Source organism: Ranitomeya imitator, chromosome 1, assembly GCF_032444005.1.
Source record: "Ranitomeya imitator isolate aRanImi1 chromosome 1, aRanImi1.pri, whole genome shotgun sequence".
Classification (NCBI taxonomy): domain Eukaryota; kingdom Metazoa; phylum Chordata; class Amphibia; order Anura; family Dendrobatidae; genus Ranitomeya; species Ranitomeya imitator.
Genome location: NC_091282.1, coordinates 235,618,778 through 235,643,710, shown reverse-complemented (window position 1 = coordinate 235,643,710; position 24,933 = coordinate 235,618,778). Strand labels below are relative to the sequence as shown.

General features: G+C 40.2%; 1 protein-coding gene across 8 annotated transcripts in view; it reads right to left on the bottom strand.

Annotated features, from left to right (window-relative positions):
* Window positions 1-24,933, bottom strand: part of NOS1 (nitric oxide synthase 1) — a 419,319-nt gene that overhangs the window by 6,057 nt on the left and 388,329 nt on the right. For 4 of the 8 annotated variants that reach the window (XM_069754681.1, XM_069754671.1, XM_069754677.1 and 1 more), the window contains 8 exons: window positions 21,538-21,731; window positions 18,951-19,120; window positions 15,446-15,656; window positions 15,131-15,218; window positions 13,054-13,175; window positions 10,758-10,906; window positions 7,704-7,898; window positions 6,815-6,949 (listed from right to left, as the gene is read on the bottom strand). In XM_069754681.1, coding sequence (XP_069610782.1) covers window positions 6,827-6,949; window positions 7,704-7,898; window positions 10,758-10,906; window positions 13,054-13,175; window positions 15,131-15,218; window positions 15,446-15,656; window positions 18,951-19,120; window positions 21,538-21,731 — 1,252 coding nt within the window. In that variant the 3' untranslated portion in view covers window positions 6,815-6,826. The remainder of the gene's footprint in view (window positions 1-6,814; window positions 6,950-7,703; window positions 7,899-10,757; window positions 10,907-13,053; window positions 13,176-15,130; window positions 15,219-15,445; window positions 15,657-18,950; window positions 19,121-21,537; window positions 21,732-24,933) is intronic. The other 4 variants (XM_069754657.1, XM_069754650.1, XM_069754644.1 and 1 more) reach the window with 1 other exon arrangement.

The window sequence follows — 24,933 nt, the reverse complement described above, 5'->3', positions numbered from 1 at the left end:
GGAGCAGAAGAAAACCGGCGCTTAAGTTCCTGAAAGGCTTCCACAGCCGCAGGAGACCAATCAGCAACATCAGCACCCTTCTTAGTCAAATCCGTCAAAGGCTTAACAACACTAGAAAAATTAGTTATGAAACGACGATAAAAATTAGCAAAGCCCAAGAACTTCTGTAGACTCTTAAGAGATGTAGGCTGCGTCCAGTCACAAATAGCCTGAACCTTGACGGGATCCATCTCAATAGTAGAAGGGGAAAAAATATACCCCAAAAAAGAAATCTTCTGGACTCCAAAGAGACACTTTGAACCTTTTACAAACAAAGAATTGGCCCGCAGGACCTGAAACACCTTCCTGACGTGCTGAACATGGGACTCCCAGTCATCTGAAAAAACCAAAACATCATCCAAATACACAATCATAAATTTATCCAGATATTCACGGAAAATATTGTGCATAAAGGACTGGAAGACAGAAGGAGCATTAGAAAGTCCAAAAGGCATCACCAAATACTCAAAATGGCCCTCAGGCGTATTAAATGCGGTTTTCCACTCATCACCCTGCTTTATCCGCACAAGATTATACGCACCCCGAAGATCAATCTTAGTGAACCATTTAGCCCCCTTAATGCGAGCGAACAAATCAGTCAACAATGGCAAAGGATACTGATATTTAACTGTAATCTTATTCAAAAGACGGTAATCTATACAAGGCCTCAAGGAACCATCTTTTTTGGCCACAAAAAAAAAAAACCTGCTCCCAAAGGGGACGAAGATGGACGGATATGTCCCTTTTCCAATGACTCCTTAACATAATCCCGCATAGCAGTATGCTCTGGCACTGACAGATTGAACAAACGACCTTTAGGAAATTTACTGCCAGGAATCAAATCTATAGCACAATCGCAATCCCTGTGAGGAGGAAGCGAATTGAGCTTAGGCTCCTCAAAAACATCCCGATAATCAGACAAAAATACCGGAACCTCAGAAGGAGTAGATGAAGCGATAGAAATCGGAGGTGCATCATCATGAACCCCCTGACATCCCCAGCTTAACACAGACATCGTTTTCCAGTCCAAGATTGGGTTATGAGTTTGTAACCATGGCAGACCAAGCACTAAGACATCATGTAAATTATACAGTACCAGGAAGCGAATCACCTCCTGATGAACGGGAGTCATACGCATGGTCACTTGTGTCCAGTACTGAGGTTTATTCATAGCCAAAGGTGTAGAGTCAATTCCTTTCAAAGGAATAGGGACTTCCAGAGGCTCCAGACTAAACCCACAGCGGTTGGCAAATGACCAATCCATAAGACTCAGGGCAGTGCCTGAATCCACATAGGCATCGACGGAAATGGCTGATAATGAACAAATCAGAGTCACAGACAGAATGAACTTAGACTGTAAAGTTCTAATGGCAACAGACTTATCAACCTTTTTTGTGCGTTTAGAGCATGCTGATATAACATGAGCTGAATCACCACAATAAAAACACAACCCATTTTTCCGCCTATAGTTTTGCCGTTCACTTCTGGACTGAATTCTATCACATTGCATTGTCTCAGGTGCCTGTTCAGAAGACACCGCCAAATGGTGCACAGGTTTGCGCTCCCGTAAACGCCGATCAATCTGAATAGCCATAGTCATAGACTCATTCAGACCTGTAGGCGCAGGGAACCCCACCATGACATCTTTAATGGCCTCAGAAAGGCCATCTCTGAATCTTGCAGCCAGGGCGCACTCATTCCACTGAGTAAGCACCGACCATTTCCGAAATTTCTGACAATATATTTCTGCTTCATCTTGCCCCTGAGAGAGAGCCAATAAAGCTTTTTCAGCCTGAATCTCTAGGTTAGGTTCCTCATAGAGCAAACCCAATGCCAGAAAAAACGCATCCACATTGAGCAACGCAGGATCCCCTGGTGCCAATGCAAATGCCCAATTCTGAGGGTCACCCCGCAGGAAAGATATAACAATCTTGACTTGCTGAGCAGGGTCTCCAGAAGAGCGAGATTTCAAAGAAAGAAACAACTTGCAATTGTTCCTAAAATTCAGAAAACTAGATCTATCTCCAGAAAAAAACTCTGGGATAGGAATTCTAGGTTCAGACATAGGAGCATGTACAACAAAATCTTGTATATTTTGAACCTTAGCAGCAAGATTATTCAGGCTGGAAGCCAAACTCTGGACGTCCATGATAAACAGCTGAGGTCAGAGCCATTCAAGGATTAAGAGGAGGTAAGACGCAGCCAGGCTACTCTGAGGAGAAAAAAAAAAAAAAAAAAAAAACACTTCCTCAGACTACTTTTTCTCCTACTTCAGCCAATATGATTACCACTTACGGCCGGCTATACTGTCATGATCCCAATGGCAGGGGATCACAAAATGACAAGCACAAAAAACAAAACAAGCTCTAGGGTGATGGAAACTGAGCTGACCGCGATCCTGAACCTCAACACACAACTAGCTGTAGCCGGGGAACGTGCCTACGATGATTCCTAGACGTCTCGCGCCAGCCGAAGAACTAACTTTCCCTATTAGAAGAAACACAGACCTCTCTTGCCTCCAGAGAAACACCCCACAGAAATAGCAGCTCCCCACATGTAATGACGGTGAAATGAGAGGAAAGCACATACGTAGTTATGAAAACAGATTCAGCAAAATGAGGCCCGCTAAAGCTAGATAGCAGAGGATACAAAAGTGAACTGCGCGGTCAGCGAAAAACCCTACAAAAAAAACCATCCTGAAATTACTTGAACTCATGTTCCAACTCATGGAACATGAGGAGTAATATCAGCCCACTAGAGCAACCAGCAAAAAGGAATCACATATCTGCAAGCTGGACTAAGACAAACATTAAGCAAAACGTGGAACAGGAAAATCAAAAACTTAGCTTGTCCTGAAGAATACAGAAGCGGGAAGCAGAGGTAACAAGACACACTGATTACATTGATAGCCGGCGAGGAAATGACAAGAAAGCCAGGTTAAATAGGAAACTCCCATAACCTAATAGAACAGGTGGACACCAGAGACCGCAGAGAACACAAGTCACCCAGTACCATTTGTAACCACCAGAGGGAGCCCAAAAACAGAATCCACAACACTAACCCCTTCACCCCAAAGCCTGTTTTCAACTTCCTAACCAGGCTATTTTTTTTAATTATGACCACTGTCACTTTATGAGGTCATAACTCTGAAAAACTTCAAAGGATCCTGCTGATTCTGTTTTCTCGTGACATTGTACTTTATGATAGTGGTAAAATTTATTCGATATGACTTGCTTTTATTTTTGAAAAAAAATGGAAATTTGGCAAAAATGCAGAAAATGTCGCAATTTTCAAAATTTTAGTTTTTATGCCCTTAAATTAGAGAGTCATATCACACAAAATAGTTAATAAATAACACTTCCCACATGTCTTCTTTACATCAGCACAATTTTGGAAACATAATTTTTTTTGTTAGGAAGTTATAAGGGTTAAACTTTGACCAGCGAGTTCTCATTTTTACAGCAAAATTTGCAAAACCATTTTTTTAGGGACCACTTCACACTTGAAGTGACTTTAAGGGACCTATATGACAGAAAATGTCCAAAAGTGACACGATACTAAAAACTGTACCCCTCAAGATACTCAAAACCACATTCATTTACTTCAGATCCAGATTTGTTTTATTTTACCAAGGGTAACAGGAAAAATTGGACCCCCAAAATTGTTGTGCAATTTGTCCTGAGTACGCTGATACCCCATATATGGGGGTAAACCACTGTTTGGGCGCATGGCAGAGATTGGAAGGGAAGGAGTGCCGCCATGTGGCGTTTGGAGAGCCACTGATCTTTATTTTTTTTCTTTATTTTTTTTTATATAGCGCTAACATATTCCGCAGCGCTTTACAGGTTGCACACATTATCATCACTGTCCCCGATTGGGCTCACAATCTAGGATTCCTATCAGTATGTCTTTGGAATGTGGGAGGAAACCGGAGTGCCCGGAGGAAACCCACGCAAACACGGAGAGAAAATACAAACTCTTTGCAGATGTTGTCCTGGGTGGGATTAGAACCAAGGACCCCAGCGCTGCAAGGCTGTAGTGCTAACCACTGCGCCACCGTGCTGCCCTGATGTGCCTAAACCATGGAAACCCCACAAGTGACACTATTTTGGAAAGTAGACCCCCTAAGGAACTTATCTAGATGTGTGATGAGCACTTTGAACCCCCAAGTGCTTCATAGAAGTTAATAATGTAGAGCCGTAAAAATTTTTTCACAAAAATGATTTTTTAGCCCCCAAATTTTTATTTTCACAAGGATAACAGAAGAAATTGGACCATAAAAGTTGTTGTCCAATTGTCCTGAGTACATTGATACCCCATATGTGGGGGTAAACAACTGTTTGGACGCACAGCAGAGCTCGGAAGGGAAGGAGCACCGTTTTACTTTTTCAACGCAGAATTGGCTGGAATTGAGATCGGACGCCATGTCACGTTTGGAGAGCCCTTGATGTGCCTAAACAGTGGAAACCTCCCAATTCTAACTCCAACCCTAACCTTAACACACCCTTAACCCTAATCCCAACCATAACCATAACCCTAACCACACCCCTAACCTGAACACACCCCTAACCCTATTCCCATCCCTAACCACACCCCTAATCCCAACACACCCCTAACCCTATTCCCATCCCTAACCACACCCCTAACCCCAACACACCCCTAACCCTAATCCCAACCCTAACCATAACCCTAATCACACCCCTACCCCTGACACACCTCTAACCCTAAACCCAACCCTAACCCCAACTGTAAACATAATCCAAACCCCTACTCTAGCCCCAACCCTAACCCTAACTTTAGCCCTAACCTTAACCTTAATGGGAAAATGGAAATAAATATTTTTTTTAATTTTATTATTTTTCACTAACTAAGGGGGTGATAAAGGGGGTTTAATTTAGTGGGTTTTTATGTTTGGCTGCTGTCACACACTAAAAGACACTTTTTATTGAAAAAAAAATAGTTTTTGCATCACCATATTTTGAGAGCTAAAATTTGTCCAAATTTTGGCCCACAGAGTTATGTAAGGTCTTGTTTTTTGCAGGATGAGTTGACGTTTTTATTGGTACCATTTTCGAGCACATCACATTTTTTGATCGCTTTTTATTCAGATTTTTGTGAGGCAGAATGAACAAAAACCAGCAATTCAGGAATTGTTGTTTTTTTTTTTTATAATTGTTTTTTATACCGTTCCGTGTGTGGTAAAATTGGTAAGGCAGATTTATTCTTCAGGCCAGTACGATTACAGAGATACATCACATATCTTTTTTTCATGTTTTGGCGCTTTTACACAATAAAAACTATTTTATAGAAAAAATAATTATTTTTGCATCGCTTTATTCTGAGAGCTATAACTTTTTTATTTTTCTGCTGATGGAGCTCTATGGTGACTTGTTTTTTGCGGGACAAAATGACGTTTTCAGCAGTAACATTGTTATTTATATCCGTCTTTTTCATCGTGTTTTATTGCACTTTTTGTACGGTGGTATGATGATAAAGCATTGTTTTTTGCCTCGTTTTTTTTTTTACATTGTTCACTGAAGGGTTAACTAGTGGGACAGTTTTATAGAGCAGGTCCCTACAGACGCAGCGATACCAAATATGTGTACTTTTATGTTTTTTTTTATTTACATAAACAAATGGATTTATTGGAAAAAAAATGTATTCTTTATTTGGGGATTTTTAAAAAAAAAAATATTTTTACACATTCTAATTTTTAATTTTTTTTACTTTATAACATTGTCCCAGGTTGGGACATCACTATATCATGTCAGATCGATCATTGTAACAAACATTTGTTTGTTTTTACATTTATACATGGTTTATACATTTTCTTTTATTTTTCCTAATAAAGGTATTTTTAACCCTTTCCAAAAAAAGCTTGATCTCTCTAGGCGTTTATATTTTCTAAAGTAGCATATCTAATGAGACATTATTTTAAAAAGAACCTGTATGAAAGTTTTCCTGACATGGCTGATTTAAAGGAAATCTGTAAGCAGGTTTTGCTGTGAAATCTGAGAGCAGCATGAGGTAGGGGCTAAGACCCTGATTACAGCGATGTATCACTAAGTTTTCTGGATGCAATAGTCTTGATAGAATCACAGTTTTCTCTGCCTCAGAGCTCAGAATGTGGGGCCCTGTGTAACCCAGCCCACAACACTGATTGACAGCTTTCTGTGTACAATGTACGCTGACAGGGGGCGGCTACTAAGTGCTAGGGGAGGGGCTGAGCTAGAATGCCCAAGGCCAGTTGTCCTGTAATGATAATCTCCTGCTGATAAGACACTGATTGTGTTGAAAACAGCAAAACACAGCCCAGTAAGTGACACATCGCTGGAATCAGGCTCTCTGTTCCTACATTATGTTGCTCTCAGATTACATAGGAAAATCCTGAAGACAGATTCCCTTTAATAATTACTTATATTCCTCATGATTAAAATAGTTTTGTGAGTCTTTAAAAAAAAAATTGAGTTGTTTCAATCCTGTGTTATTCCTCTTGAATACATCTGAGTAAATCGATATTTGGGAATTTTCATTTCCTTTGTTGAAGCGGTGTGTTTCTGTACTGATTGGGCAGTTGTGAGTATATTCATTAATTTATAATAGGAATACGAGGAACAGCACAAAGCCGAATTCTAGGAAAAGACGCTGAAGTATTGTTTCAATGGCGCATTCAGTTATTTATTAAACCGAGAGAAAATAGGTCATTTTTCTTATGTACTATCATCAAGTTAGTTGCCAACTATGAATTGAGAAAATGCCACAAGTTTCTACAAACCTAGATTGCTACTCACTCATCTGAGTCCTTTTTGCTTTCTTCAATAAATGCAATTGATTCAGATCTGAGACGATTTGTGACCTCATATGTCCGTAGAGTCACTCCAAAGATGTCTTCATGATATCTGTTGTCATCCTGAAAATAAATGCCAATAAAATCAAGACAAATCTGGTGTCACAAAGAAGCTCTTCCCTGACTCACACTCATCTTCTCTTATCTTACGCCTCTATTATACGTTCGTCTGCAATAAAATGTGCAACATCATGCAATATTAATAATGGAAGGATAAGTAAAAGAGTCACCACTCATCACTAATACCACACTGCCTTCTGCAGGTCACACATCATACTACTTTCTCCAGACTATGAAACATTACATGCGGGAATTAACCCATTGAGAACCTCTGTCAATTTGTGCCAAGGTGAAAAATTCCAATCTGTGTTACATCGCACTTACATATACTATTTGTGTTCCGCCATGTTTTTTAATTTTTTTATTTTTAAAATCAGTGGGCACGATAATGACTTAAAGGGTTAAAACAATTATTTGGATTTCTAAGGATATATAGAGCTTATTTAGTGGTTTTTACAATGGTTTCAAATACATTTTTACATTGTTTTGACCAAAATTTTCAATAGCAAAAATGAAATGTTTATCTTAACTACACATCTACACAACGTAGTTTTATGTCAACGAGCAAACATGATCTGCTTCTTTATAACATTACAATCAAATATTGCACAGCACTTGAGCGAGTAGCAGGGAGAAAGTACACGAGTTTGAGCAATACAGAAAATAGAGAACAGAGGAGGGCCATTAGATGCTACAAATCTTATACCAGCTCCACTTTTGGGTGATGCAAAGTTGGCAGGTGTCATCGATCACTCACCCTCAGTTTACTGACGAAGGCCCCTGCCTCTTCAGCGGTCATATTTCCACGCTGTTTTACAACCTGTTGAAGACTTTTCAGGACATCTCCAGCCATAGTGACGTCACCACATACATATATGTGTCCTCCCTGATCCTTCAGGGCTTTGAATGTCACGTCAGAGAGCTGTTCGCGCAAAACGTCTTGCACGTATTTCTTAAATAAAGTACGAAAAAACAATCTTGAAGCACATACAAAACATATGCTTTTGTTCATGAAACATCATATTCGACTTGTTATTTCAATCCAATGCTGAGCAAAGTGCTTCTTTGATAAGTCACAATGTCAGTAAATATTAAGGTTTATATGACATATGCAGTTTTTAGTGCTTATATTTTTGCCTAAAACTGATGAGTTCCTTCCAGCAAAAGCCAGTTCTAGATTTGGCTCAAAAATTGCTTCAAAAAACCGTACATCAAACTATATAAAAAAGTGCAAGTGTGTTTCCAACCTGAAAGGTTAATAATAACAAGGTGGTACTTAGATTCTGACGTCCAGGGGGCCTAAAAAGTCCATTTGGCCTACAACCCCTGACAAAAATTATGGAATCACCGGCCTTGGAGGATGTTCATTCAGTTGTTTAATTTTGTTGAAAAAAAGCAGATCACAGACACGGCACAAAACTAAAGTCATTTCAAACGGCAACTTTCTGCCTTTCAGGAACACTAAAAGAAATCGAGAACAAAAAATGTGGTAGTAAGTAATGGTTACTTTTTTTAACCAAGCATAGGGGAAAAATTATGGAATCACTCAATTCTGAGGGAAACAATTATGGAATCACCCTGTAAATTTTCATTCCCAAAACTAACACCTGCATCAAATTAGATCTGCTCGTTAGTCTGCATCTAAAAAGGAGTGACCACACCTTGGAGAGCTGTTGCACCAAGTGGATTGACATGGATCATGGCTCCAAAAGGAGAGATGTCAATTGAAACAAAGGAGAGGATTATCAAACTCTTAAAAGAGGGTAAATCATCACACAATGTTGCAAAAGATGTTGGTTGTTCACAGTCAGCTGTGTCTAAAATCTGGACCAAATACAAACAACATGGGAAGGTTGTTAAAGGCAAACATACTGGTGGACCAAGGAAGATATCAAAGCGTCAAGACTGGAAATTGAAAGCAATATGTTTCCAAAACAGGAAATGCACAATAAATGAGGAACAAATGGGAGGAAACTGGAGTCAATGTCTGTGACAGAACTGTAAGAAACCGCCTAAAGGAAATGGGATTTACATACAGAAAAGCTAAACGAAAGCCATCATTAACACCTAAACAGAAAAAAACAATGTTACAATGGGCTAAGGAAAAGCAATTGTGGACTGTGGATGACTAGATGAAAGTCATATTCAGTGATGAATCACGAATCTGCATTGGGCAAGGTGATGTTGCTGGAACTTTTGTTTGGTGACGTTCCAGTGAGATTTATAAAGATGACTGCCTGAAGAGAACATGCAAATTTCCAGTCATTGATGATGTGGGGCTGCATGTCAGGTAAAGGTACTGAGGAGATGGCTGTCATTACATCTTCAATAAATGCCCAAGTTTATGTTGATATTTTGGACACTTTTCTTATCCCATCAATTGAAAGGAAGTTTGGGGATGATGGAATCATTTTTCAAGATGATAATGCATCCTGCCATAGAGCAAAAACTGTGAAAACATTCCTTGAAAAAAGACACAAAAGGTCAATGTCATGGCCTGCAAACAGTCCGGATCTCAATCCAATTGAAATTCTTTGGTGGAAGTTGAAGAAAATGGTCCATGACAAGGCTCCAACCTGCAAAGCTGATCTGGCAACAGCAATCAGAGAAAGTTGGAGCCAGATTGATGAAGAGTACTGTTTGACACTCATTAAGTCCATGCCTCAGAGACTGCAAGCTGTTATAAAAGCCAGAGGTGGTGCAACAAAATACTAGTGATGTTTTGGATTGTTTTTTTGTTTGTTTTTCATGATTCCATAATTTTTTCCTCAGAATTGAGTGATTCCATAATTTTTCCCCTATGCTTGGTTAAAAAAGTAACCATTACTGACTACCACATTTTTTTGTTCTTGATTTCTTTTAGTGTTTCTTAAAGCCAGAAAGTTGCCATTTGAAATGACTTTAGTTTTGTGCCATGTCTGTGATCTGCTCTTTTTCTACAAAATAAAACAACTGAATGAACATCCTCCAAGGCCGGTGATTCCATAATTCTTGCCAAGGGTTGTATACGAGAAGAACCACATGAGTTAGAACCATGAAATAGTTGTGGACCCTGTTGGACATTTTGCATTGGAGCCAACAAGGGTTAAGTTATCCCCCTGGAACTTCAGACAACATATCCGGGTGTATCTGAATTTCGACCGCTATCATGATGAACAAATAATGATACACTAAGGCTGTATTCACATTGAGCATGCTCGAAATGCTTTTATGCCACATCGATTTTACCTCATTTTTGGACAATTTCGAGCAACAACTGGATCAGGAAAGCATCACATAAAAACTGTCTTAGGCTACATTCACATTTTGCAACCATGTTGAGTTTTTTCTGGAAATGTGGCAAAAAAGTTGCATTTTGCTGCAAAATACTGCAACATGTGACTGCAGGCTTAAAGTGTTACCATAAATGCCACATCTGCAATGTTATGTTCAGTTCTTAGATGGGATTTGTCCCTCAAATTAGCATACGCCTCTTTTCCTTTGCAACTACTCACATTCTGCTGATGAACCATATTTAAAAGTTCTTCATGTCAGTCACATAGGAAAAAACATCCTACCACAGCGAAAATCTGCTGCAAGAAGAGTGAGCAGCATCTAGCTAATACCACTTTAATGTGTCTTTGTGAAATGTATATTGCCTATAGAAATATTATATGTATTTATGCAAATGGGCAATTTGTATGAAAATACTCTCTATTTGGCTTCTCTATCCTGAACACATTGGGCGATTACATATCATAAATACATTTGAAAGAAACTATATGATGTATAAAATGTAGATACAACAATAGGAAATCCCACATTCAGTTACCTTTGGTTTATTCGGTTCCCGGGAATATGCTGTGAACAGTTCTTTAAAGACTCCTTTGTTCTTTGCAAGCATTGCCTCCTCCTTGTAGATATGATCAATCTTTGATTCCCGACATCCAAAGACAAGGATCATTGGACATGGTTTCAGTCCTAAAAATATGGATTTCAATCAGCTAAACAAATCTAGCATGTCTAAGCTCCTGTATCTCTGACAAAGCTGGTTTAGGTCCGAGACGCGCCAGAGGGTGAAGAGAGAATAGCTTGTGTGTTAGGTTTTTTAAATCGTGGGGGTTATGCCTTGCAAAACTAAGGTGGTGCGTACTACAGACAGATAACTGAGAAATACAGCTCTCATTAGACAGCACTATTGGAAAATCCACACATTATGGACTTAGTCCACCAATTGCATTTTAATAATTTTAGTGTTGGATGTATCATATCATTCATTTAAATATTAAATAATGAATGTAATATTTTTACAATGTCAGTGAATATTTTGGACGAACGGTATTTTTTTGCATCCTTTTAAACAGTTGCATATGTATGGCCCCCTTCACACGTCCATTTTTTTCAGGGCATGCGACGACCCATTGTAATCTATGGGGCTGCATATATGTCCATTATCTCATACAAACTGTGTGACCATGTGACAAACACATAGACATGTTTGTTTTATTTCCGGCAGCATGGATATCAATACATCCTGCTCACGTGCACACGGATGACATAAGGTTTCACATCCTCGTGCCGTTCGTGTGACGGAAGAGAATGCAGAATAGAAGTGACAGATGTTTGTTTAGGTGTTAGATATTCAAAAATAGAGATAGATAATAGATAGATAGATATCTGTGAGATATACTGTATAATTAGTGCCTTGCATGGCTCATGCTGCACTCCGCGAGACCCAGCGACGCTGAGGAGCGTTGTCGTCATTACCCGGCATCTGTGAATAACTGTAACTTTACTGCTATTCACAATTGTCAGAGCCAGATTTGGGGAACACTGGACTACTTCGTGGGAACATTTCTGCTAATAAATTGGTGAACGATGGACAGTCTCGTGTTTTTTTCTCTGGCACAGCGCCAGAATTAGCGCATCTAAAGTGATTCGCCTATTACGGGGTGGCTGCGGGCTGGTATTTTTAGGCTGGGAAGGGCCCAATATCTATGGACCTTCCCAGTCTGATATCAGCTCGCAGCTGTCTGCTTTACCTTTGCAAAAATAGGGGGGACCCCACAACATTTACTTATTTATTTATTACCTAAATCATATACACTAAATTACACACACAAGGCAGTAATTACATATCTCACAGACATCTATCTATCTATTTCTGTCTTTGCACAAACCTAAACATCTGTCATTTCTCTTCTGCATTCTATTCCAGGACATGTCACACGGAGGGTGGTCACGAACGGCACACGGATGCCACATGTACACAGTACTGGAATCATCAAGATGTGTGAAGGCGGCTCGACGTGTGAAGGTGGCCCATCTTGTGTTCCTGGCAGCCATTTGACAGTCTGAACAATTTTGTTATTGACTACTATGGATAGGTACAGGCCAACTTTTTCAGCAGTGCCCAAGACATCAAAGGGATTGTCTGGTTTTGTGATAAAAGTCTGCAGTCAGTCTATGTGACTGCAAACGTTTGAATCCTTACAGCATGCACACTGAGCACTGTCAGGATCCTCCAGTGAAAGTGGGCATTCGTGTTACCTCAAGTGTGTGATTTGCATAAATGCGGTCACATGCTGACTAGACATGCTCAGACTATTCACTTGCATTGAGTGAGGCTGAGCAAATCTAATCAGAAAGTGGCTGTCGGTATGCAAATCGCTTCCTTGAAGGCACCAAAGAATCTTTACAGAGCACAGTGCATATTTTGTAAGGATTCAGATGTCTGCAGTCAGATATAGTGACTGTAGACTTTTATCACAAGACAACCCCTTTAAGTCAGTACATTGAGTGCTAATATTTACTGGCCCAAAGAACACTCCAATGTACAGAGGCATATGGATTTTTTTCCATATACATCTGCAGCGTTCCCATTGCATATGTCATGCAGATACAGTGTGAACGTAATCTAGTCCATTACTGAGGAAAAGAAGTTTGCCATACATATAGTGAGGCAGTTGAGCAATGATTTGTTTTTTCGGGGGAATTTACCTATTTTCCATTTGATTGTAAATATAAGGGAATACAAATAAATATGAAAAACAATGAAGCATACCATGCAGAGTGAACATAGATCTGTGGGACTTACAAATTTGCATGTCTTCTGGTTATAATCTTACCCTTATGCTGTATATCATAGAGGCGTTGTTGCCAAAAACTCCTAAAGGGTGCAATTCCAGTCCCAGGACCAACTAGGATACAGGGTACGTGTGCTTCTTGAGGCATTTGGAAACTGGGTGCTCTAATGATAAGAAATGAATGTTGAGAACATCTTATCATTATACTACTGTACATCATTATGCAATAAATAGTCAGTCTGCATGGTAATTAGAATTTTCTGAAGTGCATTGTCTAGTTTGCTATGTAAACCTTAACAAGATCTGTATAATAGTTATAGCTAGCTATTTATCTAAAAAACGGTTACCAAGGCCGCCCTACGGCATTGGGGTATTGGGGAAAATTGCTCAGGGCAGTAACTACAAAAATATTTTCTGCAAGTTTCCAGGTCACTTTACTCTAGATGCGATGTATTCGCTATGGCTACGTTCACACTAGCGTTGTGCGCCGCTGCGTCGGCGACGCAACGCACAACGCACGCAAAAACGCAGCAAAACGCACGCAAAAACGCTGCGTTTTGCGATGCATGCGTCGGTTTTTGCCGAAATTTGGACGCAAGAAAAATGCAACTTGTTGCGTTTTCTTGGTCCGACGCTTGCGGCAAAAAAGATGCATGCGTCGCACAACGCAGCACAAAAAGACGCATGCGTCCCCCATGTAAAATATAGGGGCGCATGACGCATGCGTCGCCGCTGCGTTGCCCGACACAAACACGACGCAAAACGGGAAACGCTAGTGTGAACGTTACCTTATCGCATACAAGAGTCTGCTCATAGGTCAATTGAATTCGTCTTCATTTGGTGTGTGTGTCCCTCAAAACACAGAGATTATGTATAACCCCAATTCCAAAACAACTTGGGACACTATGTGATGGATGAGGTATGTGGTTTAGCTTTGTCTTACTGAAATATGCAAGGCCTTTCCTGAAATAAATGATGTCGGGATGGGAGCATATGATGTTCTAGAACCTCTATCTAATGCTCAGTGTTGATAGTGCCTTTCAAGTTGTGTAAACTGCCCATGGAATAGGCACTAATGCCACCCCATACAGGTGCGGGCTTTTGAACTTTGCATTGATAACAAACTGGATGGTCCCTCTCTTGAATCTGCAGGACTCGGTGTCCATGGTTTCCAGAAAGAATTTCACATTTTGATTTGTCTGCTCACAGAACAGTTTTCCAATTTGCATCAGTATATTTTAAATGAGCTTTGGCCCAGAGATGATGACAGCGCTTCTGGAGTGTGTTGATATATGGCTTCTTCTTTACATGATAGTACTTTAACTTGAATTTGTAGATTTTACGGCTAACTATATTCTCAGACAATGATTTCTGGAAGAATTCCTGAACACATTTACATGACAGAATCATGCCTGGTTTTAATGCAGTGTCACCTGAGGGCCCATAGATCACAAGGATCCTATATTGACCGCAGCATTGTCCCTTGGGCACATGGATTTCTCAAGTATCTCTGAATGTTTTGATGATATTATGCATTGTAGATGGTGGGAAATTCAAAGTCTTTGCAATTTTATGTTTTGGAACATTTTTCTGCAATTGTTTCACAATTTTAGACATTTTTTTTACAGATTGGAGAACCTCTGACCATCTTTGCTTGTGAAACACTCTGCCTCTCTAACATACTCTTTTCATGTTCAGTCATGTGACTTAGTTAAAAATTGGCACTCCAGCTATTTTTTTTTATTAGTACCACTTAATTTTCCAGCCTTTTGTTAGCCCCGTCTAAACTTTTCTCAGATGTGTTGCTGCAATGGATTTTTACGTACGGTAAGTTAATTTTTTTTTCAAATGAAATGGAAAAATGTCTGACTTATCTTCTGATCTGTGTTCCATATTCTGTTGTGAGTAAGTTATGGCTGTAAGATATTTCTAAATCATTACATTTTGGTTTTCTTTACATTTTACACAGCGTCCCAACTTTTTTGGAATTGGAGTTGCAATAAAATAACTGATGTGTGTAAGTACAGTATGTTTTAATAGCTAAGTAAGTTTCCATAATTACATAGCTAAGGGAAAATTAATAACTATGGTATAATGTTCATATCGCTTTGTAACTAACCCTCTTACAAAACAAGGTACCACTTCATCTGTCTGTATTCTATTAAGCCAAGAGGAGCAGACTCCATGATGAATGGGGCCATCGCCATCTGAAAAGCCCCAAAAAGAAAATATGAATACAATGTAAAGTAGTACAGTATGGTAAAAACTCATTTTAATTACGGTACGTTAACATGTACTGTATACTCTTGTGGGATCTACTTTTTCCTATACATCTATGTAGCAAGGTGCTGCATATTATCCTAGCCACAAAGGTATTAAAATTCCCTAAAATTAATTTAAAAAAATGATGAAAGTAACTGATAAGAAATACTACCTCTCGTGCGATAGGACACAACTGCAACAGTGAGGTGAACCTCATCAGGATACATGTCAGGAGATGAGCTGATGGAGTAGTAACGAGGCTGCAGAAGTGGTAGCTGTGTTAGCAGGAGAGATGACGGCATCTGAACGGAGGGGAACTCCTCTAGCACCTCTACAATGGTGGGATTCTTGTACCACTTCCACTCTTCATACTCTTGTAAGCCCTTAGCAATCAAGAAGATGTGAGTTATTTATGTAGAAAACAAATCTCTTTACTGTATCATGAATTTGTGTATGGAAGTGCATTGGGGAGTGGCGATGCACTTCTTGCTTCTCAAACTTACATTGTATTTCCTACCTAGAAGCACCCTCCTCTGACTGAGTGACTGGTTGTTTGCCCTGGAGCATGGCCACTGATTTGTCAATTAGTCAGAGGAGGATACAGATAGCTAAGATATACAGCAGAGGCTGAAAACGTAGAAGGGCATCATCTTGCTCCAATGTACTACCAGACACACCTCAAAACACGATTTCTTGCTGCTGGAGCAGTCTTTTGGGGTCATAAATTGATCAACCTGGCTTACCGTTTACAGAGCTACACAATTATTAGTGGTTTGGGGTGGGATATAAATGTTCTTTTAAAAAGTGATTTTTTTAAAGCACTTTCATTGTACCCTTGGGAACAAAAGTAGCCACCACTTCTAAAAATCAAAGAAGCCCAGCATGTGTCACTTGAGAGAAAAAAATTACAACTCCTTTAGGTGGGATTTTCTGGAGCTTATTTTAGATTGCAGCCTGAACTATAAGTCAGCTGTCTAGGCACATCAGGAATCAGAAATGACTACTGCTGGTAGAGATACTTTGTTGAGGGACCTCTATCCTACCTTTAGGACATGCCACCAAGCAGACTGTGTTTACAGCCAAATTTGGAAGAGTAGGCCATACATGTGTATAGTTTACTCTACTAGAATCTACTTGGATAAGGGATACAACTCAAAAAAGACATACTCATGGGTGTCCATCTCTTCTTGAATGCATAAAACACCTTCAGGTGACATGTTTTTCTGAATGGTCAAGTTGACAGAAGTGAGTAGTTTATACACTACACATACAAATAGTGACTGCAAGGTGCGTAACTAGAAGATGTCGGGCAAAGGGAACTGAAATCATATGTGTAAATTTATGCTACTGTATATACAAACGCATCTTAATAATAGGCTGCTTGAAATGTTTCTTAGCCCCTTCATCACATATGATGTATATTTACGTTATATATTGTGCCCCTGACTTTGGGGTGGGCTCACACACTGAGCCCGCATCTTCTCCTGCCTTTAACAGTTGCTGGTTGAGTGGTTCTCCACCCATGGCTGTTAATCAGTTAAATTTCACTGTCAATCGCTGACAGCGGGATTTAACATGTGCTGGCCTCAAGTGGGTGATTCATCCCACCCATCGGTGCCCCGTCATGTGACTGCGGGGCGCCAATGGGTTGTCATGACAGCCGGGGGATCTGCCTATAACCCCTGTACCTATTATTACAAGCCTCCTGTGAGTTCCAGCCCGTGGCCGGCATTCATAGATCATGAAATATGCTATGTACAGTACTGGTGAACGGATGATCGAAGCTTCAAGTCTCCTAAGGGGACTATTAAATTCAGTAATACATAAAAAATTGAAAGGTTTTAAAAATATGACAAAAATAAAAAACGCAAAAGTTCAAATCACCCCTCAGTACAAAAAAATACACACAAATTTGGTATTGCTGAGTTAGAAATGTCCGATCTATTAAAATATACAATAAATTAATTTGATCGGCAAACAGAGCAAGAAAAAAAATCTAAACATCTTATCTACTCCAATATGGTATCTGTAAAAACGTCAGCTCAGGGTGCAAGAAATAAAGCATCCCACAGCCCCATATCCCGAAAAATGAAAACGTTACTGGGCTTGGAAATTGGCGACAAAAGCAAATTTCTTTTGCCATGCAAATTTCCGATTTTTTTTTTTCACCACTTAAATAAAAAAAAATATGTACAGGGTGGAGCGCGGTAATTTGCTGATTTGGGAATGAAATTAAAAAATTATGATCATTAGAAAAATTTATTTTATATTTTAATTATACTGAACAGTAATGGAATTTTTAAATTACATGGTTTTAAATAGTGTATCTGGCAAATGTCGACCTTCGCTATCCACACACTGCTGCATACGTTTTCTGAAGTTTTCATGAACTCTAACAAGCATGTCCACTGGTATTCTGCCAATTTCAGCTTCAATATTGTTCCTTAGGTCTTCCAAGGTGTTGGGACGGTTGATATACACCTTAGACTTCAGGTAACCCCAAAGGAAAAAATCGCATGGGGCTAAATCTGGTGAGCGTGCTGGCCAGTTCACATCTCCCCTCAAAGAGATAAGCCGTCCAGGAAACATTTGCCTCAAACAATTCATGGTAACCCTCGCTGTGTGTGCAGTGGCACCATCCTGTTGGAACCATGTATCCTCTAGTTCCATTGCCTCAAGAGCTGGCTGAAAATAATCCTGTATCATAGACAAGTACCGTTCGGAGTTCACAGTTATGGCACGACCATTATCCTGAAAAAAGTAAGGACCAATGATGCCTACTCGTGATATGGCGCACCACACAGTGACGCGGTCCGAATGCAGAGGTCTCTCGTGAACTTCTCTGGGGTTTGTTTCACTCCAGTAACGCATATTTGTTTATTTACACACCCACTGAGGTGAAAATGTGCCTCATCAGAAAAAAACACAATTGCGTCACGGGGTATCGTTGCTAACATGTCTTCACAAGAGGTCCGCCGTGTCAAATAGTCCCATGTCCCATGGTGGAGAGAACGTCTTGAAATGCCAAGAGCAAATGATTGCTTCCGAGCAGAGCGTTTCGGAGATTGCAGTACTGCTGCTCTAACTCTCTCGATCTTTTGTGGTGTTGTAATCCTTCTCTCAGGTCCCCTTCGTACACATGACACATTCCCTGCTGTTCTGAATGCATTCACCCAATTTACAATTGATTGCCGTCCAGGAACACGTCCGCGTGGAGGAACAGCGAATTGTAAACGAAAAGCACGCTGCACTGCAATGATCGAGTGGGCATTTGAAAAATACACTTCAACACAAAATGACCTCTCCTCACGTGTCCACTGCATGATGGCAACTGAAAGGCAGAGGAATACAAATCTCCCATCAGCCACTGTAAGCCACACCCACTCTCCCCTCTCTTCGACCGACAGTGCCGCCACAGCATGCAGTGCAAAAAAGCAAATTACCGCGCTCCACCCTGTATATATACAGTACTTGTTTGGTATCTGCATACTCATAATGCCCTGTGGAATCATATTTCCAAGGTGAGTTTTACCACATAGTGAACGTAATAAATAAAAAACCCAAACAACAATTGAGGAATTGCATTTTATACTGATACTTTACTTTGTAAAAAGTAAACCATTGTGGAAATAACTCATTAATGTTCGATTATCATAATACAATTGTTATCATATCACCTTGCTCAAAATCTCCAGACGTTTTTTCTCTTTTTCATTTGTAGCAAGACATGCAATCTGCTGCATAAGGAGTGGGGTGGGTGGCGTTGTGATATCCAAAAAATATTTGAAGGCTTGGAATATAGTGCATGGTGGAATCCTTTGCTCTTCTGTCCAATTACTAATTACACCTGTAGAGATGATAAATAAATCATACAATTGAAGCTCATACAGGTCCTTCTCAAAAAATTAGCATATAGTGTTAAATTTCATTATTTACCATAATGTAATGATTACAATTAAACTTTCATATATTATAGATTCATTATCCACCAACTGAAATTTGTCAGGTCTTTTATTGTTTTAATACTGATGATTTTGGCATACAACTCCTGATAACCCAAAAAACCTGTCTCAATAAATTAGCATATCAAGAAAAGGTTCTCTAAACCAGGGGTCCCCAACTCCAGTCCTCAAGGCCCACCAACATGTCATGTTTTCAGGATTTCCTTAGTCTTGCCCAGGTAATAATTGCATCACCTGTGCAATGCAAAGGAAATCCTGAAAACATGACCTGTTGGTGGGCCTTGAGGACTGGAGTTGGTGACCCCTGCTCTAAACGACCTATTACCCTAATCTTCTGAATCAACTAATTAACTCTAAACACATGCAAAAGATACCTGAGGCTTTTATAAACTCCCTGCCTGGTTCATTACTCAAAACCCCCATCATGGGTAAGACTAGCGACCTGACAGATGTCAAGAAGGCCATCATTGACACCCTCAAGCAAGAGGGTAAGACCCAGAAAGAAATTTCTCAACAAATAGGCTGTTCCCAGAGTGCTGTATCAAGGCACCTCAATGGTAAGTCTGTTGGAAGGAAACAATGTGGCAGAAAACGCTGTACAACGAGAAGAGGAGACCGGACCCTGAGGAAGATTGTGGAGAAGGACCGATTCTAGACCTTGGGGAACCTGAGGAAGCAGTGGACTGAGTCTGGTGTGGAAACATCCAGAACCACCGTGCACAGGCGTGTGCAGGAAATGGGCTACAGGTGCCGCATTCCCCAGGTAAAGCCACTTTTGAACCATAAACAGCGGCAGAGGCGCCTGACCTGGGCTACAGAGAAGCAGCACTGGACTGTTGCTAAGTGGTCCCAAGTACTTTTTTCTGATGAAAGCAAATTTTGCATGTCATTCGGAAATCAAGGTGCCAGAGTCTGGAGGAAGACTGGGGAGAAGGAAATGCCAAAATGCCTGAAGTCCAGTGTCAAGTACCCACAGTCAGTGATGGTGTGGGGTGCCATGTCAGCTGCTGGTGTTGGTCCACTGTGTTTCATCAAGGGCAGGGTCAATGCAGCTAGCTATCAGGAGATTTTGGAGCACTTCATGCTTCCATCGGCTGAAATGCTTTATGGAGATGAAGATTTCATTTTTCAGCACGACCTGGCACCTGCTCACAGTGCCAAAACCACTGGTAAATGGTTTACTGACCATGGTATTACTGTGCTCAATTGGCCTGCCAACTCTCCTGACTTTGTTATCAGCATCCTGTTTGATGACATTTTATTGAGAATACCCAGTGCATACTGGGATACTCAAACAAACTGTCATCAGGGGCCAGAGGCTGTGGTCACTAGAGAAAAATTGGAGTCCGGCTTAACAGGACTGGATTTTCCTTTTCTTTTTTCAAAAGAAATTATAGTGCATACAAAAGAAAAATGTACATGGTCGACATGACCCGGTCGACGCGTTTCGACTGCACTAGGCAATCTTACTCATGACTGTCGTCACTGCGGTAGCCTCTGTCCCCACCCTGAAATGAAACATCAGTGACATCTGTCTCAGGGGCTGGGCTAGTCCTTGCTGTACTGAGCAGGCATCAGTTGTCAATTCTGACACATGCTCAGTAGGGCCTTTTCACTCTGCAGTATTCTTTTTAATGTACAGACACAGTGAGCTCCATCACCAGCTCTGATAAGAAGTGCACTGGCAGTGCACATTGTAAGCAGACCACAGAGAGCAGGGAGGACAGAGACCAGTCCCGTTATCAAAAGTGATGTTGGTTGCTCGCTGGGATATCTCCTTACAATGCACACGGACAGGGCGCTCTCTTGCTGGCTCGTTACTTCACATCAGAGCTGGTGAGGTCACTGTGCATTAAAAAGAATATTGCACAGCGACAAGATCCTACTGAGCATGTGCTCCAATTGACAACCAACGCATGCTCAATAGAGCATGGACTAGCCCAGTCCCTGAAACAGACATCACTGATGATGCTTTGTTTCAGGGTGGAGACAGAAGCTGAGAAAGTGACAGCAGCCTCTACCCGCTGATGACATCTCATTTGCGTATCCCAGCATGCACTTGGGGTTCTGAAACAAAGAGGAAGTAGTAAAATAAAATAAAGCAGTTAGAGTAGCAAGGGAATGGTAGGGAATTTTTAATTAAAGTATATTAGAATAGTGATTACATTATTAAATTAAATAGACAAATATTTTGGTTTAAATCAATGTTAGTTTTGGACCACCCCTATTAGGAAATGCATGAAGATCCAAAAACTAAGAAGCCATGTGACATGCCTGTATGTTAAGGGACTGAAATGATTACCTAGGGCTGTATTTCTTTCTTCCAAGATTTCTACCCTGACCAGCTGATTGACTGGAAAGGGATCTTCCAACCTTTCAACCAGGGCATTGACAAGATCATCATGGTTGCCTGGAAATATTCCCAAGTGGTCTCCAGGTTTGTACCTCAGCTCTTGATGTCCACTTGTGTGAAGTTGAAGGAATATAGTAGATCGACTACAAAATATATTTGTGTTAGTATTACCCAGTGATTTGTAATACATGCACATACAAGATACATTATAATGAGATCATTCAGAATTTTAGATTACTGTTACAATAAAAGTACCAAAGAGAAAGCCTTGTGTTTGTCACAGGACGTGACCAATAGGTAAAGTGAAGCTTATTTATTGTAACTTAAGGAGGATCTCGCACGATGGATTCATGTGTCATGGGGAATGTGGGGAGACTTATACCAATCATAGAACCAGTACCAAGTGATCTCACCATGTCTGTCCTGGAATAAAAAGTATATTTATTTATGACTAATAATAAGGTCAACATGGTTATTATTAACTACTACTACTACTACTACATACTCAAGGAGTTTTCATATATAATTCGGCCTAACCTAGAAAACTATAGCCCCAATTCTTTAAAGCTTTTTTACCAGTTAAATTGAGTAAATAACTTTGAAAAGTTGCTCATTTTTTAGCAACACGGGACTGCTCAGAAACTTTTGGTATTTTTACAAAATTTTTACCTAACGCCAACAAAGTGGGTGGAACTAAGTTGTGACAGGATGTTGCGACCCATGCTTGTCAGATTGTTGGCGAGCAGTTTCTTACCTTACAAGACAAATCTTACTCGACTGGAACAGGATTTGTGGCGATGCACAGAGGCAAAAGCCATTTTGCGCCAAATCTGATTAATTAAAAGGCATGAATCAGGTGACTCTACCCTGAAAAACGCTGGTTTTATTGAATTGGCTCATTGATGAATAAAGTAAAACTTTATTCAACATATTCACCATTCAACTCTGGACATTTAATGCACTAATCAAAAGTACTTTGAATCCTTTGGAAAAAATGTTATCCTGTTATGTAAAACTCATCTAATATATAATTGCCTAGAATACTACTTCCTGCAATTTGTGCCAACTTCCTGTCCGGAGCTAATGTCCGGAGATAATGTCCGGAGCTAATGTCCGGAGCTAATGTCCGGAGCTAATGTCCGGAGATAAGTGACGTCAACAGTGTCCAGTGTCTGATTGGTTGTCGCCTGCTGCGAGCGACCAATCAGAAACGTGCCGTACTGTGACACACTCCGCCCGCCATTTTGGTGTGATTTTTGAATTTTTACCTCACAGCAAGTTTCTACTGCGTGGAGGCGGGCCCAGTGACGTTGCTCTTCAAGCTCCTGCCGAATTTCGTCAAAAAAATGATAATACCATTTACCAAAACTATATATATTTAGTTGTGAAGTGGTTCAGTGACATTTTCACACCAATTTTGAACTTTTGTTTGGTGTTTTCTCCATATACTGCCTATTATTTTTGTTCTTTCTTACTATTATTTATTAATTGTATTATTCTTACATTTGAATAAATAAAGTATATATGGATTCTAGACTCCCGATTCTTTAGAATCGGGCTGCCATCTAGTTTGTCATAAAGTTTTATACTTTCAATCACATTTTTGATATTCAGAAAAAGATAACAAACAGATGGGGCTAAATGAGGAGAATATGGCAGATAATTAACAGTTTCAGAACCCATTTCGTAGAGTTTTACACGGCTGTACATGACTTGTGAGAGGGCGCATTATTCTGCAAAAAAATGAGACACCTTTGGGAAGTTTTTTGCTGAAGTTCCAATCTTTCCCTGCCAGGGATAACTTTTCTTTATCACAATTTCAAAATGACATAACCTTTTCTTCTAAAACCTAGCACGTTCACGTGTCAGAGTCAATACTTAATTTTTCACCAGGCTTTTGCCACCCAATCAGACAGCAGCATAATGTAGGGGCTGGTATCCGGATTCTAGCAATGTCAAAAAAGAAGAGAAAGAAATAGACCAAAAATCGGGGATCACCGGAGGCACGGATCAAGTAAAAAAAGGCAAATTTTATTCAAAAGTGTATAAACGGACACAGAAAACCACATAGAGCACACATTAAAAACATTTAAAACATTGGTCATCCATGTGACCTATACATGGTACACTTAGGCCCAAAATAGAGCCATCCCCCTGTATGAACCAACTCCCCAGTATCAATAGATGACAAATATAAAGAAAATCCTAACTATTACCGAGTGTGATGTCTATGTGAACAGCACCTTATTTTATCATACAAAAAATATATTGAAAAAGAGAGCTAAATGGCAAGTACACAAATAGTCATATAGCTACCACATTCAGCATATGTCACAATGACTTGTAAGGAGATCCACAATGCCTAGATGCACCATGTTATAGTGAAGGCAGTATCCATGGTGCAAACACATAAAAAAAAAAAAAAAAAAAAAAGAGTCATCTAGACATGAACCCCAATTGCCATAGAAATGAATAAAGATACATATGGAGGTGCAGTTAACCAGCCCAGCTGAGGGCACAATCAGGTTCAAAGACTAATAGATCTATTAGCAGAGTAAGTACGAGACTCAATGTGCCAAAGCTGCAGAGACTCCCATGCTGAAGAGGCATGCACACAGTTACCAAAGTCTCTGGGGCTAGATGACCAAAGCTCAATCACGGCATGTAAAATAGAGCCAAGAGCTGCTGGACACACTCAGGACCACCTGGGGAGTGGAGACAGGGGGTACGCTGACCCGACGCGTGTCGCCACACTCAGTGGCTTCGACCCCTTGCCTTTTTTTACTTGATCCGTGCCTCCGGTGATCCCCGATTTTTGGTCTATTTCTTTCTCTTCTTTTTTGAAATGGTTCATATTATATAGACCTGGTTGGATCCCTTGGAATCTGTGGTGCCCCCTCTCTTTCTTATCAAGGATTCTAGCAATGTGCCACTTATTTGTCTGCTTGCTGTTATTGTGATAAAATCACTTTTTTATCTCCTGCAGATCTACCAGTTCTAGACCCCATCCACACCACTAAGCTATCTGCCCATGTACAGTGTATAGGAAAAGCTGCCAATTAGTGGTGGGGGCAGCGTGACACAGAGCTCATGAATATGCTTGATTACCTGGCAGCAGGTTTACTAGTCATGTAGTGATCATTTTCTGCTGATAAAACAGTGATTTTATCCATTAGTATTTTATATAATGCAGCACATTTCAAAGGAAGGAACAAGCCCCACAATATCTTAGAGCAGGCTTCTCGATGTATGAGATGTAATAATACAGCTCTGATCTCCTGACTAACTTCATCCATGAGTCATTGTGGTGGGAGTGGCAGTGTAGCTGAGTTTAGCTGTGTCACA